The sequence below is a fragment of the Bombina bombina genome, chromosome 7 (genome assembly GCF_027579735.1).
Source record: "Bombina bombina isolate aBomBom1 chromosome 7, aBomBom1.pri, whole genome shotgun sequence".
NCBI classification, from domain to species: domain Eukaryota; kingdom Metazoa; phylum Chordata; class Amphibia; order Anura; family Bombinatoridae; genus Bombina; species Bombina bombina.
Window position 1 is genome coordinate 184064245 of NC_069505.1, and position 16409 is coordinate 184080653.

Here is a 16409-nt window from a genome sequence, read left to right on the forward strand (position 1 = left end):
AATTTATCAGGTAAGCATAAATTATGTTTTCTTCTGTTAAGTGTGATCAGTCCACGGGTCATCATTACTTCTGGGATACCAATACCAAAGCAAAAGTACACGGATGACGGGAGGGATAGGCAGGCTCTTTATACAGAAGGAACCACTGCCTGAAGAACCTTTCTCCCAAAAATAGCCTCCGATGAAGCAAAAGTGTCAAATTTGTAAAATTTGGAAAAAGTATGAAGCGAAGACCAAGTTGCAGCCTTGCAAATCTGTTCAACAGAGGCCTCATTCTTGAAGGCCCAAGTGGAAGCCACAGCTCTAGTAGAATGAGCTGTAATTCTTTCAGGAGGCTGCTGTCCAGCAGTCTCATAAGCTAAACGAATTATGCTACGAAGCCAAAAAGAAAGAGAGGTAGCAGAAGCTTTTTGACCTCTCCTCTGCCCAGAGCAAACGACAAACAGAGAAGACGTTTGTCGAAATTCCTTAGTTGCCTGTAAGTAAAATTTCAGAGCACGGACTACATCTAGGTTGTGCAGTAGACGTTCCTTCTTTGAAGAAGGATTTGGGCACAAGGAAGGAACAACAATCTCTTGATTGATATTCCTGTTAGTAACTACCTTAGGTAAGAACCCAGGTTTAGTACGCAGAACTACCTTATCCGAATGAAAAATCAAATAAGGAGAATCACAATGTAAGGCTGATAATTCAGAGACTCTTCGAGCCGAGGAAATAGCCATTAAAAATAGAACTTTCCAAGATAACAACTTTATATCAATGGAATGAAGGGGTTCAAACGGAACGCCCTGTAAAACATTAAGAACAAGGTTTAAACTCCATGGTGGAGCAACAGTTTTAAACACAGGCTTAATCCTGACCAAAGCCTGACAAAAAGCCTGGACGTCAGGAACTTCTGACAGACGTTTGTGTAACAGAATGGACAGAGCTGAGATCTGTCCCTTTAATGAACTAGCAGATAAACCCTTTTCTAAACCTTCTTGTAGAAAAGACAATATCCTAGGAATCCTAACCTTACTCCAAGAGTAACCTTTGGATTCACACCAATATAGGTATTTACGCCATATCTTATGGTAAATCTTTCTGGTAACAGGCTTCCTAGCCTGTATTAAGGTATCAATAACTGACTCGGAAAACCCACGTCTTGATAAAATCAAGCGTTCAATTTCCAAGCAGTCAGCTTCAGAGAAGTTAAATTTTGATGTTTGAAGGGACCCTGTATCAGAAGGTCCTGTTTCAGAGGTAGAGACCAAGGTGGACAGGATGACATGTCCACCAGGTCTGCATACCAAGTCCTGCGTGGCCACGCAGGAGCTATTAGAATCACTGATGCTCTCTCTTGTTTGATTCTGGCAATCAATCGAGGAAGCATCGGGAAGGGTGGAAACACGTAAGCCATCCTGAAGTCCCAAGGTGCTGTCAGGGCATCTATCAGGACTGCTCCTGGATCCCTGGATCTGGACCCGTAACGAGGAAGCTTGGCGTTCTGTCGAGACGCCATGAGATCTATCTCTGGTTTGCCCCAACGTCGAAGTATTTGGGCAAAGACCTCCGGATGGAGTTCCCACTCCCCCGGATGAAAAGTCTGACGACTTAAGAAATCCGCCTCCCAGTTCTCCACTCCCGGGATGTGGATTGCTGACAGGTGGCAAGAGTGAGACTCTGCCCAGCGAATTATCTTTGATACTTCCATCATAGCTAGGGAGCTTCTTGTCCCTCCCTGATGGTTGATGTAAGCTACAGTCGTGATGTTGTCCGACTGAAACCTGATGAACCCCCGAGTTGTCAACTGGGGCCAAGCCAGGAGGGCATTGAGAACTGCTCTCAATTCCAGAATGTTTATTGGCAGGAGACTCTCCTCCTGACTCCATTGTCCCTGAGCCTTCAGAGAATTCCAGACGGCACCCCAACCTAGAAGGCTGGCGTCTGTTGTTACAATTGTCCAGTCTGGTCTGCTGAATGGCATCCCCCTGGACAGATGTGGCCGAGAAAGCCACCATAGAAGAGAATTTCTGGTCTCTTGATCCAGATTCAGAGAAGGGGATAAGTCTGAGTAATCCCCATTCCACTGACTTAGCATGCACAGTTGCAGTGGTCTGAGGTGTAAGCGTGCAAAGGGTACTATGTCCATTGCCGCTACCATTAAGCCGATTACCTCCATGCATTGAGCCACTGACGGGTGTTGAATGGAATGAAGGGTGCGGCAAGCACTTTGAAGTCTTGTTAGCCTGTCCTCTGTCAGGTAAATCTTCATTTCTATAGAATCTATAAGAGTCCCCAGGAAGGGAACTCTTGTGAGTGGAACGAGTGAACTTTTCTTTTCGTTCACCTTCCATCCATGTGACCTTAGAAATGCCAGTACTAACTCTGTATGAGACTTGGCAGTTTGAAAGCTTGAAGCTTGAATCAGAATGTCGTCTAGGTATGGAGCTACCGAGATTCCCCGCGGTCTTAGTACCGCCAGAAGAGCACCCAGAATCTTTGTGAAGATTCTTGGAGCTGTAGCCAATCCGAATGGAAGAGCCACAAACTGGTAATGCCTGTCTAGGAAGGCAAACCTTAGATACCGGTAATGATCTTTGTGAATCGGTATGTGAAGGTAGGCATCTTTTAAATCTACAGTGGTCATGTACTGACCCTCTTGGATCATAGGTAAAATTGTCCGAATAGTCTCCATCTTGAACGATGGAACTCTTAGGAATTTGTTTAGGATCTTTAAGTCCAGGATTGGTCTGAAAGTTCCCTCTTTTTTGGGAACCACAAACAGATTTGAGTAAAACCCCTGTCCCTGTTCCGATCGTGGAACAGGATGGATTACTCCCATTAACAAGAGCTCTTGTACGCAGCGTAGAAACGCCTCTTTCTTTGTCTGGATTGTTGACAACCTTGACAGATGAAACCTCTCTCTTGGAGGAGAGTATTTGAAGTCCAGAAGGTATCCCTGAGATATTATCTCTAGCGCCCAGGGATCCTGGACATCTCTTGCCCAAGCCTGGGCGAAGAGAGAAAGTCTGCCCCCCACTAGATCCGATCCCGGATCGGGGGCCCTCAATTCATGCTGTTTTAGGGGCAGCAGCAGGTTTCCTGGTCTGCTTGCCCTTGTTCCAGGACTGGTTAGGTTTCCAGCCTTGTCTGTAGCGAGCAACAGCTCCTTCCTGTCTTGGTGCAGAGGAAGTTGATGCTGCTCCAGCTTTGAAATTACGAAAGGAACGAAAATTAGACTGTCTAGCCTTAGCTTTGGCTTTGTCCTGAGGCAGGGCATGGCCTTTACCTCCTGTAATGTCAGCGATAATCTCTTTCAACCCGGGCCCGAATAAGGTCTGCCCTTTGAAAGGTATATTAAGCAATTTAGACTTAGAAGTAACATCAGCTGACCAGGACTTTAGCCACAGCGCCCTGCGTGCCTGAATGGCGAATCCTGAATTCTTCGCCGTAAGTTTAGTAAGATGTACTACGGCCTCCGAAATGAATGAATTAGCTAGTTTAAGGACTCTAAGCCTGTCTGTAATGTCGTCCAGAGTAGCTGAACTAATGTTCTCTTCCAGAGACTCAATCCAGAATGCCGCTGCAGCCGTGATCGGCGCAATGCATGCAAGGGGTTGCAATATAAAACCTTGTTGAACAAACATTTTCTTAAGGTAACCCTCTAATTTTTTATCCATTGGATCTGAAAAAGCACAGCTATCCTCCACCGGGATAGTGGTACGCTTAGCTAAAGTAGAAACTGCTCCCTCCACCTTAGGGACCGTTTGCCATAAGTCCCGTGTGGTGGCGTCTATTGGAAACATTTTTCTAAATATCGGAGGGGGTGAGAACGGCACACCGGGTCTATCCCACTCCTTAGTAACAATTTCAGTAAGTCTCTTAGGTATAGGAAAAACCTCAGTACTCGCCGGTACCGCAAAATATTTATCCAACCTACACATTTTCTCTGGTATTGCAACTGTGTTACAATCATTCAGAGCCTCTAACACCTCCCCTAGTAATACACGGAGGTTTTCCAGTTTAAATTTAAAATTTGAAATATCTGAATCCAGTCTGTTTGGATCAGAACCGTCACCCACAGAATGAAGTTCTCCGTCCTCATGTTCTGCCACCTGTGACGCAGTGTCTGACATGGCCCTAATATTATCAGCGCACTCTGTTCTCACCCCAGAGTGATCACGCTTACCTCTTAGTTCTGGTAATTTAGCCAAAACTTCAGTCATAACAGTAGCCATATCCTGTAATGTGATTTGTAATGGCCGCCCAGATGTACTCGGCGCTACAATATCACGCACCTCCCGATCGGGAGATGCAGGTACTGACACGTGAGGCGAGTTAGTCGGCATAACTCTCCCCTCGTTGTTTGGTGAAATTTGTTCAATTTGTACAGATTGACTTTTATTTAAAGTAGCATCAATACAGTTAGTACATAAATTTCTATTGGGCTCCACTTTGGCATTGCAACAAATGACACAGGTATCATCCTCTGAATCAGACATGTTTAACACACTAGCAAATAAACTTGCAACTTGGAATACAATTCAATTAGAATAATATTAAAAACGTACTGTGCCTTTAAGAAGCACAGAAGATCTATGACAGTTGAAAATTAATAAATTGAAAACAGTTATAGTGTAAACAACACAACTTTAGCAAAGGCTTAATCCCATTAGCAAAGATAACAAATTCTGAAAGCAGGAAACAAATTACAGAATAAACGTTTTTTATCTCAGTCAACTATAATTCTCACAGCTCTGCTGAGAGAAATTACCTCCCTCAAAATAAGTTTTGAAGACCCCTGAGCTCTGTAGAGATGAACCGGATCATGCAGGAAATACAATGAGCTACTGACTGAAATATTTGATGCGTAGAAAAAGCGCCAAAAAACGGCCCCTCCCCCTCACACACAGCAGTGAGAGAGAACAGAAACTGTCAGAAAAAAGATTAAGCAACTGCCAAGTGGAAAAATAGTGCCCAAACATTTATTCACTCAGTACCTCAGCAAATGAAAACGATTTTACATTCCAGCAAAAACGTTAAACATAATTTCTAGTTATTAAACAGCTTTATGTAATTCTTACAGTGTAATTCTAGTGAAGTACCATTCCCCAGAATACTGAAGTAAAAGTATACATACATGACATTATATCGGTATGGCAGGATTTTCTCATCAATTCCATTGTTAGAAAATAAAAGCTGCTACATACCTCTATGCAGATTCATCTGCCCGCTGTCCCCTGATCTGAAGTTTACCTCTCCTCAGATGGCCGAGAAACAGCAATATGATCTTAACTACTCCGGCTAAAATCATAGCAAAAACTCTGGTAGATTCTTCTTCAAACTCTGCCAGAGAGGTAATAACACACTCCGGTGCTATTTTAAAATAACAAACTTTTGATTGAAGATATAAAACTAAGTATAATCACCATAGTCCTCTCACACATCCTATCTAGTCGTTGGGTGCAAGAGAATGACTGGGAGTGACGTAGAGGGGAGGAGCTATATGCAGCTCTGCTGGGTGAATCCTCTTGCACTTCCTGTTGGGGAGGAGTAATATCCCAGAAGTAATGATGACCCGTGGACTGATCACACTTAACAGAAGAAAGAAAGGCCCTTTTAAGGGCCTACAAAAGGCCCTTTAAGGGCCCTTGGTAGTTTATTATAGATTAGAGTTTTTTTTATTTTGGGGTGTTTGGTTTTTTTTTGTTTTAAACACAGTATTAGAATAGGAATCATTTTTATTGTTTTGGATAATTTCGTTCGTTATTTTTTGTAATGGTATGTTTTTTAATTTTTTGTAATTTTAGTGTTTTTTTTATTTTTTGTAATGTTAGGTTTTAGTGTAAGGCAGCTTAGGTTTATTTCACAGGTAAGTTTGTATTTATTTTAACTAGGTAATTAGTAAATAGTTAATAACTATTTACTAACTAGTCTACCTAGTTAAAATAAATACAAACTTACCTGTGAAATAAAAATAAAACCTAAGCTCGCTACAATATAACTATTAGGTATATTGTAGCTAGCTTAGGTTTTATTTCACAGGTAAGTATGTATTTAGTTTTAAATAAGTATTATTTAGTTAATAATTGTAACTTTAATTTAGCTCTATTTTAATTATGTTAAAGTTAGGGGGTGTTAGGGTTAGGTTTAGGGGTTAATAGTTTAATTTAGGTTGTTACGATTTGGGGGGCTGACGGTTTTGTGTTTAATAGGTTTATTTAGTGGTAGTGATGTGGGAGCGCCAGAGGTTTATAGCTTTATTTAGTGGCGGCGATGTCGGGAAGCGGCGTAATAGGGGTTAATATCTTTATTATAGTGTGGGCGATGGTGGGGTGCAGGGGAATAGGGGTTTATAACTTTACTATAGTAGCAACAATGTCGGGGAGCGGTGGAATAGGGGTTAATACATTTTATTAGTGGTAGTGATGTCGGGAGCGGCAGATTAGGGGTTAATAACTTTACTATAGGGCCTCGGTTTAGGGGTTAATAGGTAGTTTATGGGTGTTTAGTGTACTTTGTAACACTTTAGTTATGAGTTTTATGTAACAGTTTTGTTGCGTAAAACTTATAACTACTGCTCTCAGATGGCTGTACGGATCTTGTCATTATAGGGTGTAACGCAGACTTTTTAGCCTCACCGCAAAACTTGTAATGGCAGCGCTATGGAAGTTCCATGAAAAAACGTCATTTTTTGGAGTGTGGGACTGACGTTGCGTTACAGGCTAAAAGGCTTGCGGTATAGCTATACCGACAAGAATGGCTGCGTTGCTGTTTTAACGCTGAAATTACAATTTTTCAGAGTTAAAACAGGAACGCAAAACTTGTAATCTACATGTTAATTTGTTATGCTTTAAAATAATAAAAAAAAAGCATATTAGAAATGACTGCACAATGAGGTGTTTCACAATGGCTAAACATATGTGGGGGATTTGGGGTATGGGTGGGTAGTGCCGTATGTTGTGTCTAGTAACATTTTGGCCTGGCTAGTAGCTTAGGACTTGAAATGTTAAAACCCTGAGTTTTCTATCTGTGTACAATATACTTCTATACATATGAATTACGGGTCACGGCTGTTGTTTTTTATTTTTTAATAATGACCATAAACATATGGCTTGACCTGTATGGATGAGTAAAGCAGATATTTTTGAATCTATCTGTAATTCTATCTGCCCACCTGTAAGTGACTATACACATAACTCCCAAAGCATGTGTATTAGCAAATTCAAAAATCATACCCCTCTGATTAACAACACAATTTAAAGGGACAGTCTACTCCAGAATTTTTATTGTTTAAAAAGATAATCCCTTTATTACCCATTCCCCAGTTCTGCATAACCAATACGGTTATATTAATATACTTTGTACCTCTGTGATTACCTTGTATCTAAGCATTTGCAGTCTACCCCCTTATATCAGTTCTTTTGACCGACTTGCAATTTAGCCAATCAGTGCTGACTCATAAATAACTCCACAGGAGTGAGCACATTGTTATCTATATGGCACACATGAACTAGCGCTGTCTAGCTGTGAAAAACTGTCAAATGCATTGAAATAAGAGATGGCCTTCAAGGGCTAAGAAATTAGTATATCAGCCTACCTAGGTTTATCTTTCAACTAAGAATACCAAGAGAACAAAGCAAATTTGATGATCAAAGTGAATTGGAAAGTTGTTTTTAAATTACATGCTCTATCTGAATCATGAAAGTTTAATTTTGACTAGACTGTCCCTTTAACTCTGCTTCAGCATATTCTGCTCTGCACAAATAAAATCTATCGGCTAGATTACGAGTCTTGCGTTGGCCTTAAAAAGCAGCATTCAGGGGTCCCAACGCTGCTTTTTAACGCCCGCTGGTATTACGAGTCTGGCAGGTACAGGTGTACCGTTCACTTTTTTCCGCGATTTTAGCATACCGCAAATCCCCTTACGTCAATTGCGTATCCTATCTTTTTAATGGGATTTTCCTAACGCCGGTATTACGATTGCTGGAAAAAGTGAGCGGTAGACCCTCTCCTGTCAAGACTCCTACCAAATTTAAAAGTCAGTAGTTAAGAGTTTTATGGGCTAACACCATAACATAAGACTCTTAACTAAAGTGATAAAAGTACACTAACACCCATAAACTACCTATTATCCCCTAAACCGAGGGCCCCCCCCCACATTGCAAACACTTAACTAAAATGTTTAACCCCTAATCTGCCGACAAGACATCACCGCCACTTTAATAACTATATTAACCCCTAAACCGCTGCACTCCCGCCTCGCAAACACTAGCTAAATTTTATTAACCCCTAATCTGCCTGCCCTAACATCGCCGACACCTACCTACTTTTATTAACCCCTAATCTGCCGCTCCCAACGTCGCCGCTACTATATTAAAAAAAAGAATACAATACCCCCAACATTAAAACCCACCACCCACACACCCAACCCTACTATAAAACCCACCCAATCCCCCCTTAATAAAACCTAACACTACCCCCTTGAAGATCACCCTACCTTGAGCCATCTTCACCCAGCCGGGCACAAGTGGACCTCCAGAGGGGCAGAAGTCTTCATCCGATCCGGCCAGAAGAGGACATCCAGACCGGCAGAAGTCTTCATCCAGGCGGCATCTTCCATCTTCTTCCATCCAGAGCGGGTCCATCTTGAAGACATCCGACGCGGAGCATCCTCTTCCATCCGACAGCGACTGTAGAATGAAGGTTCCTTTAAGTGACGTCATCCAAGATGGCGTCCCTTCAATTCCGATTGGCTGATAGAATCCTATCAGCCAATCGGAATTAAGGTAGGAATAATCCTATTGGCTGATCCAATCAGGATTCTATCACCTAATCGGAATTGAAGGGACGCCACCTTGGATGATGTCACTTAAAGGAACCTTCATTCTTCAGTCGCCGTCGGATGGAAGAGGATGCTCCGCGTCGGATGTCTTCAAGATGGATCCGCTCCGGATGGAAGAAGATAGAAGATGCCGCCTGGATGAAGACTTCTGCCGGTCTGGATGTCCTCTTCTGGCTGGATCGGATGAAGACTTCTGCCCCTCTGGAGGTCCACTTATGCCCGGCTGGGTGAAGATGGCTCAAGGTAGGGTGATCTTCAAGGGGGTAGTGTTAGGTTTTATTAAGGGGGGATTGGGTGGGTTTTAGAGTAGGGTTGGGTGTGTGGGTGGTGGGTTTTAATGTTGGGGGGGTATTGTATTTTTTTTTTACAGGTAAAAGAGCTGATTACTTTTGGGCAATGCCCCGCAAAAAGCCCTTTTAAGGGCTATTTGTAATTTAGTATAGGGTAGGGAATTTTATTATTTTGGGGGGGCTTTTTTATTTTATTAGGGGGATTAGATTAGGTGTAATTAGTTTAAAAAAATTGTAATTTCTTTTTTATTTTCTGTAATTTAGTGGGGGTTTTTTTTATAATTTAGTTTATTTAATTTAATTGTAGTTAGTTTAGGTAATTTATTTAATGATAGTGTAGTTTTAGGTGTAATTGTAACTTAGGTTAGGGTTTATTTTACAAGTAAATTTGTACTTATTTTAACTAGGTAGTTATTAAATAGTTAATAACTATTTAATAACTATTGTACCTGGTTAAAATAAATAGAAAGTTGCCTGTAAAATAAAAATAAATCCTAAACTAGCTACAATTTAACTATTAGTTATATTGTAGCTAGCTTATGGTTTATTTTATAGGTAAGTATTTAGTTTTAAATAGGAATAATTTAGTTAATTATAGTAATTTTATTTATATTTATTTAAATTATATTTAAGTTATGGGTGTGTTAGGGTTAGATTTAGGTTTAGGGGTTAATAAATTTAATATACTTGCAGCGACGTTGGGGGGGCAGATTAGGGGTTAATAAATATAATGTAGGGTTCGGCGATGTTGGGGGCGGCAGATTAAGGGTTAATACATATAATGTAGGCGGCGGCGGTGTCCGGAGCGGCAGAGTAGGGGTTAATAAGTGTAGTTAGGTTGCGGCAACGTTGGGGGGCAGATTAGGGGTTAATAACTATAATGTAGGTGTCGGCAATGTTGGGGGCAGCAGATTAGGGGTTCATAGGGATAATGTATGTGGCGGCGGTGTCCGGAACGGCAGATTAGGGGTTAATAATATAATGCAGGTGTTGGTGATGTTGGGGGCGGCAGATTAGGGGTTAATAAGTGTAATATTAGGGGTGTTTAGACTCAGAGTTCATGTTAGGGTGTTAGGTGCAGACATAAAATTCCTTTCCCCATAGGAATCAATGGGGCTGCGTTAGGAGCTGAACGCTGCTTTTTTGCAGGTGTTAGGTTTTTTTTTCAGACGGCTCAGCCCCATTGTTTCCTATGGGGAAATCGTGCACGAGCACGTTTAGCCAGCTCACCGCTACTATAAGCAGCGCTGGTATTACAGTGAGATGTGGAGCTAAATTTTGCTCAACGCTCACTTTTGTGAGGCTAATGCCGGCTTGCAGAAAACTCGTAATACCAGCGTTGTCTTAAGGGAGCGGTGAGAAAAAAAGGCTCATTAGCACCCCACAGCCTTACCTGTGGGGTGCTAATTTATTTAAATTATATTTAAATTATGGGTGTGTTAGGGTTAGATTTAGGTTTAGGGGTTAATAAATTTAATATACTTGCAGCGACGTTGGGGGGGGCAGATTAGGGGTTAATAAATATAATGTAGGGTTCGGCGATGTTGGGGGCGGCAGATTAAGGGTTAATACATATAATGTAGGCGGCGGCGGTGTCCGGAGCGGCAGAGTAGGGGTTAATAAGTGTAGTTAGGTTGCGGCGACGTTGGGGGGCAGATTAGGGGTTAATAACTATAATGTAGGTGTCGGCGATGTTGGGGGCAGCAGATTAGGGGTTCATAGGGATAATGTATGTGGCGGCGGTGTCCGGAACGGCAGATTAGGGGTTAATAATATAATGCAGGTGTTGGTGATGTTGGGGGCGGCAGATTAGGGGTTAATAAGTGTAAGATTAGGGGTGTTTAGACTCAGAGTTCATGTTAGGGTGTTAGGTGCAGACATAAAATTCCTTTCCCCATAGGAATCAATGGGGCTGCGTTAGGAGCTGAACGCTGCTTTTTTGCAGGTGTTAGGTTTTTTTTTCAGACGGCTCAGCCCCATTGTTTCCTATGGGGAAATCGTGCACGAGCACGTTTAGCCAGCTCACCGCTTCTATAAGCAGCGCTGGTATTACAGTGAGATGTGGAGCTAAATTTTGCTCAACGCTCACTTTTGTGAGGCTAATGCCGGCTTGCAGAAAACTTGTAATACCAGCGTTGTCTTAAGGGAGCGGTGAGAAAAAAAGGCTCATTAGCACCCCACAGCCTTACCGACAAAAACTCGTAATCTAGCCATATATATTTAAAATGTTTATGTGTCTGTATGTATATATTTATACCTGGGTAGCGCTTGTCGATTGGTGGCTAAATGTAGCACTACCCAGGGTGCTGAAACAAAAATAGACCGGCTCCTAAGCTTACATTCCTGCTTTTTCAAATAAAGATACCAAGAGAACGAAGAAAAATTGATAATAGGAGTTAATTAGAAATTTGCTTAAAGTTGCTTACAAACATATGGCAGACCCCTATGCTCAGTTAATATTTTTCTCAATGGTTTAAATCTATACTTTTTCATAGAATTGTGTATAATTAAATACTATGTTATATAATAGTTCTGGATTTAGTATATTTTGCTTTATTGTAAATTATAGTTACATTTCACAAAAAGAGTAAACAAATTTTGGGAGTCACTTATTATTTTATCTTATTATTTTTTAGGATTCACTTTTTTGATACTTTTATCATCACTTTTGTATACACTCCGCTTAAGCGCCATCCTACTTTTCGTCTTTGTATATTTTCGATTGGTTATCCTTGTGGAAGGGTTTCCCAGGAGAGGCTGTAAGTGCATAGTTAGTGCAACACTCTTTTTCTTTTTTCACAAAAGAGTAAACCCCTGTCTATATGAAATAATACAATGGTCTGTTTAACATGCCTAATGAAGGTGCCATAGTGCTCTGAAAGCTTGCTAAAAAATCTAATAGGTTTAATGTAAACTATTGTAATTTAGCAGGCACAAAACTAAAATTCAGACAGCTTTGTAAACTGCTAGTTATTATTATTTTATTTTTTTTGCAACTGTTTAACCCCTTCAAAAAAGGAAAATACCAAAAAAAAGGAAAGGATACCAAGAGAATGAAGAAAAATTGACAATAGGAGTAAATTAGTAAGTTTAAATTGCTCCTCTATCTGAATCATGAAAGAAAAAAATTTGGGTTCAGTATCCCTTTAAGTGTTCGATTTGAGAAATGTAACTTTATTGCAGACTTCAGGGTCATCAGACGGACGAGAATTAGCTTTTTTTCATTTCATAGACTTATTTTACCTATCTGTATTGTGAGAATTAGCCTTTTTTCATTTCATAGACTTATTTTACCTATCTGTATTGTGAGAATTAGCCTTTTTTCATTTCATAGACTTATTTTACCTATCTGTATTGTGAGAATTAGCTTTTTTCCATTTCATAGACTTATTTTACCTATCTGTATTGTGAGAATTAGCCTTTTTTCATTTCATAGACTTATTTTACCTATCTGTATTGTGAGAATTAGATTTTTTCATTTCATAGACTTATTTTACCTATCTGTATTGTGAGAATTAGATTTTTTCATTTCATAGACTTATTTTACCTATCTGTATTGTGAGAATTAGATTTTTTCATTTCATAGACTTATTTTACCTATCTGTATTGTGAGAATTAGATTTTTTCATTTCATAGACTTATTTTACCTATCTGTATTGTGAGAATTAGCCTTTTTTCATTTCATAGACTTATTTTACCTATCTGTATTGTGAGAATTAGATTTTTTCATTTCATAGACTTATTTTACCTATCTGTATTGTGAGAATTAGATTTTTTCATTTCATAGACTTATTTTACCTATCTGTATTGTGAGAATTAGCCTTTTTTCATTTCATTTTATTTTACCTATCTGTATTGTGATCTAGAGAACAGACCTCAAATAGTGTGTCATGCAGTGTCCCAGCTCTATATATATTCATTCCATAGCCATGCATTATAGAAGCCAGTACGTACTCTGCACCATGTTGCTGCTGCAGGAGCTGATGAAGCATCTGAGACTGCTGAGGATGATGCAGATCTGTTGGGGCCATTCCAGGTCCAAGTTGGGTGTAAGGAGGAATCAAAGACTCCACCTTCAGGTACAGGTCCCGCTGCATGCTTGGGTAGTGCTGTTGGTGAGCGGGGTGGGGAGGAGGCGGGCCATGCAGGTGGGATGGGTGCTCTAGACGGGAGTGTGAAGTCATGTGACACATATTTTCAGGGGTCATAGTGCGAAGAAGATGAGGATCTGGTAAAAAGAAAATAGTAAATTACATATTGATGAGAGAGTTTTTGATACAGAAAGATAAACAGAACAAGAGGCTGTACTAGTAAATACAGAAGCTTTGTGATTTTATATATATATATATATATATATATATATATATATATATATATATACACACACACAAATATACATTTACATATATGCAATTGCACACACACACACATATATAAACTCACACAAACACACATATATACACAAATATATATATATATATATATATATATACACACACACACATATATGAACTCACACAAACACACACATATATACACAAATATATATATATATATATATATATATACACACACACACATATATGAACTCACACAAACACACACATATATACCTAAGAAAAAACCCTATTAAGAGAATAGGGAAAAGTATGCTCTTTTTACACATAAAATATATATTTTTCCACTTAAAATTGAACTTGTACTAGTTATAGTTAGAAAAGGCAGCATAAATAGAAATTGTATCTAGGGTGCCAGAAAACTAGTTAAAAACACAACCTGTAACTGTGACTTGTATAAAGTACTTCAATGTTGCTGATTTTAGGTAATTTATCACATATGAGGAGGAGGAGAAAAATCAACGATATTGGATAAATATAAGGGCCTTTGTGTCCTGTATTGCCCTATATTAGGGTAGATAAGCCACTTTTTTTTACACTAAATATGCTATAAATCCTTCCCCATCCTTCCCACAATATGTCCCAAATGTTACAACAACAAATAAAATTATCAATTAGTAAATAGTCTGAAATTAACATAGTGCAGTTAAAATAAACACAAAGCCCCTGATGCGGTCGCGTTTCACTTATACGCTTCCTCAGAGGAAAATATATATTTTATGTGTAAAAAGAGCATACTTTTCCCTATTCTCTTAATAGGGTTTTTTCCTTGATTTAAATGTTGTAATATGCTATAAGCACACTCCCAGGCAGTCATCTCCTTCTATAATATAGTCAACAAGGTCAGCTGGGAGCCAATAGCATTTTTGCCTTTTCCAGCAAATTTGTTTTGTTACACACATATATACACTCACCGGCCACTTTATTAGGTAAACCTTGCTAGTACCAGGATGAAACCCCCTTTTGCCTTCACAACTGCCTTAATTTCCTGTTTCCTGTCTTCTGCTGCTGTAGCCCATCTGCTTCAAGGTTTGACATGTTGTGTGTTCAGAGATGGTATTCTGCATAAGTTGGTTGTAACGAGTGGTTATTTGAGTTACTGTTGCCTTTCTAATATCTTGAACCAGTCTGCCCATTCTCCTCTGACCTCTGACATCAATAAGGCATTTTGGTCCACACAACTGCCACTCACTGGATATTTTCTCTTTTTCTGACCATTCGCTGTAAACCCTAGAGATGGTTGTGCATGAAAATCCCAGTAGATCAGCAGTTTTTGAAATACTCAGACCAGCCCATCTGGCACCTACAACCATGCCACGTTCAAAGTCACTTAAAGCCCCTTTCTTCGCCATTCTGACGTTCGGTTTCAACTTCAGCAAGTCGTCTTCACCACGTCTAGATGCCTAAATGCATTGAGGTGCTGACATGTGATTGGCTGATTAGCAATTTGTGTTACCAAGCAATTGAACAGGTAATAATAAAGTGGCCGGTGAGTGTATATACATATATGTGCTTGCACAAGCATGCATATATTATATATATATATATATATATATACATACATATATATATATATATATATATATATATATATATATATATATATATATATATATATATACATATATGCACTTGCAAACACACACACATATATGAACACACACAAACACACATATATACACACACATATATATGCACTCACAAAGATATGTATATACACATATATGCACTTTCACAAACATATATATAAACATATATATGCACTTGCACAAACATATACACACATATATATACTCGCGCAAACACACACACACATATATGCACTTGCACAAACACACACATATATAAACACACATATATGCACTTGCACAAACACACACATATATATACACACATATATGCACTTGCACAAACACACACATATATATACACACATATATGCACTTGCACAAACACACACATATATAAACAGATATATGCACTCGTACAAACACACACATATATATATATATATGCACTTGCACAAACACACACACACATATATACACACATATATGCACTTGCACAAACACACACATATATAAACAGATATATGCACTCGTACAAACACACACACATATATATATACACACATATATGCACTTGCACAAACACACATATATAAACACATATATGCACTTGCACAAACACACACATATATAAACAGATATATGCACTCGTACAAACACACATTTATATACACACATCTATGCACTTGTACAAACACACATATAAACACATCTATGCACTCACACAAACACACACATATACAAATAGGGATTTCAAGCTCCAGTTACCAATGGCTACACAAAATCTCCTTGCTTTTTTAAATTAAATGGATATTCTATGTAAAAATAAAATCTTCTATTTTGTTTGAACTTTAATTTGTAATTACATTTTTTTTTTAAATGTGTTTAATCTCTGCAACAGTCAAAGTTGTTTTGTTGTGCCAATGAGGAGAAAGTGGGTGAGTAAATGAGAAGCAGGCATATGCATGTATGCTGCAATAACTGGCTGTATCCTTGTCTGGAATAGGAGAACAACTACATGTGGAGTTAAATACATAGAAAAAGAAGGGGATTTGTCTAAGAATAAAATACTCTGACCTACTTGAGCACTTTATTGTACACTAGAGCATGACTTTGTGATTTGTGACTCAGGTTATGTTATTCCTTAAACAGAGGACCTCCGACCTCTCAGCAAGTCTGGATTTTGGCACCTTTGGAACATAATGATATCTGATAGCGCATGCTGGAACATAAATGATGTCAACATGAGCATCTGAACTGTAATCTGTATCTAAAGCAAAAGCGCAAATGAAAAACTCCTATAAACTAAGAGGGAGAGAGAACTGGC

The 16409-nt window shown here is 39.2% G+C and overlaps 1 protein-coding gene across 4 annotated transcripts in view; it reads right to left on the reverse strand.

Moving 5' to 3' along the window:
- MYRF (myelin regulatory factor) overlaps positions 1–16409 on the reverse strand; it is a 377295-nt gene that overhangs the window by 85864 nt on the left and 275022 nt on the right. For all 4 annotated transcript variants that reach the window (XM_053720470.1, XM_053720474.1, XM_053720472.1 and 1 more), the window contains one exon: positions 13072–13345. In XM_053720470.1, the coding sequence (XP_053576445.1) occupies positions 13072–13345 (274 nt within the window). The remainder of the gene's footprint in view (positions 1–13071; positions 13346–16409) is intronic.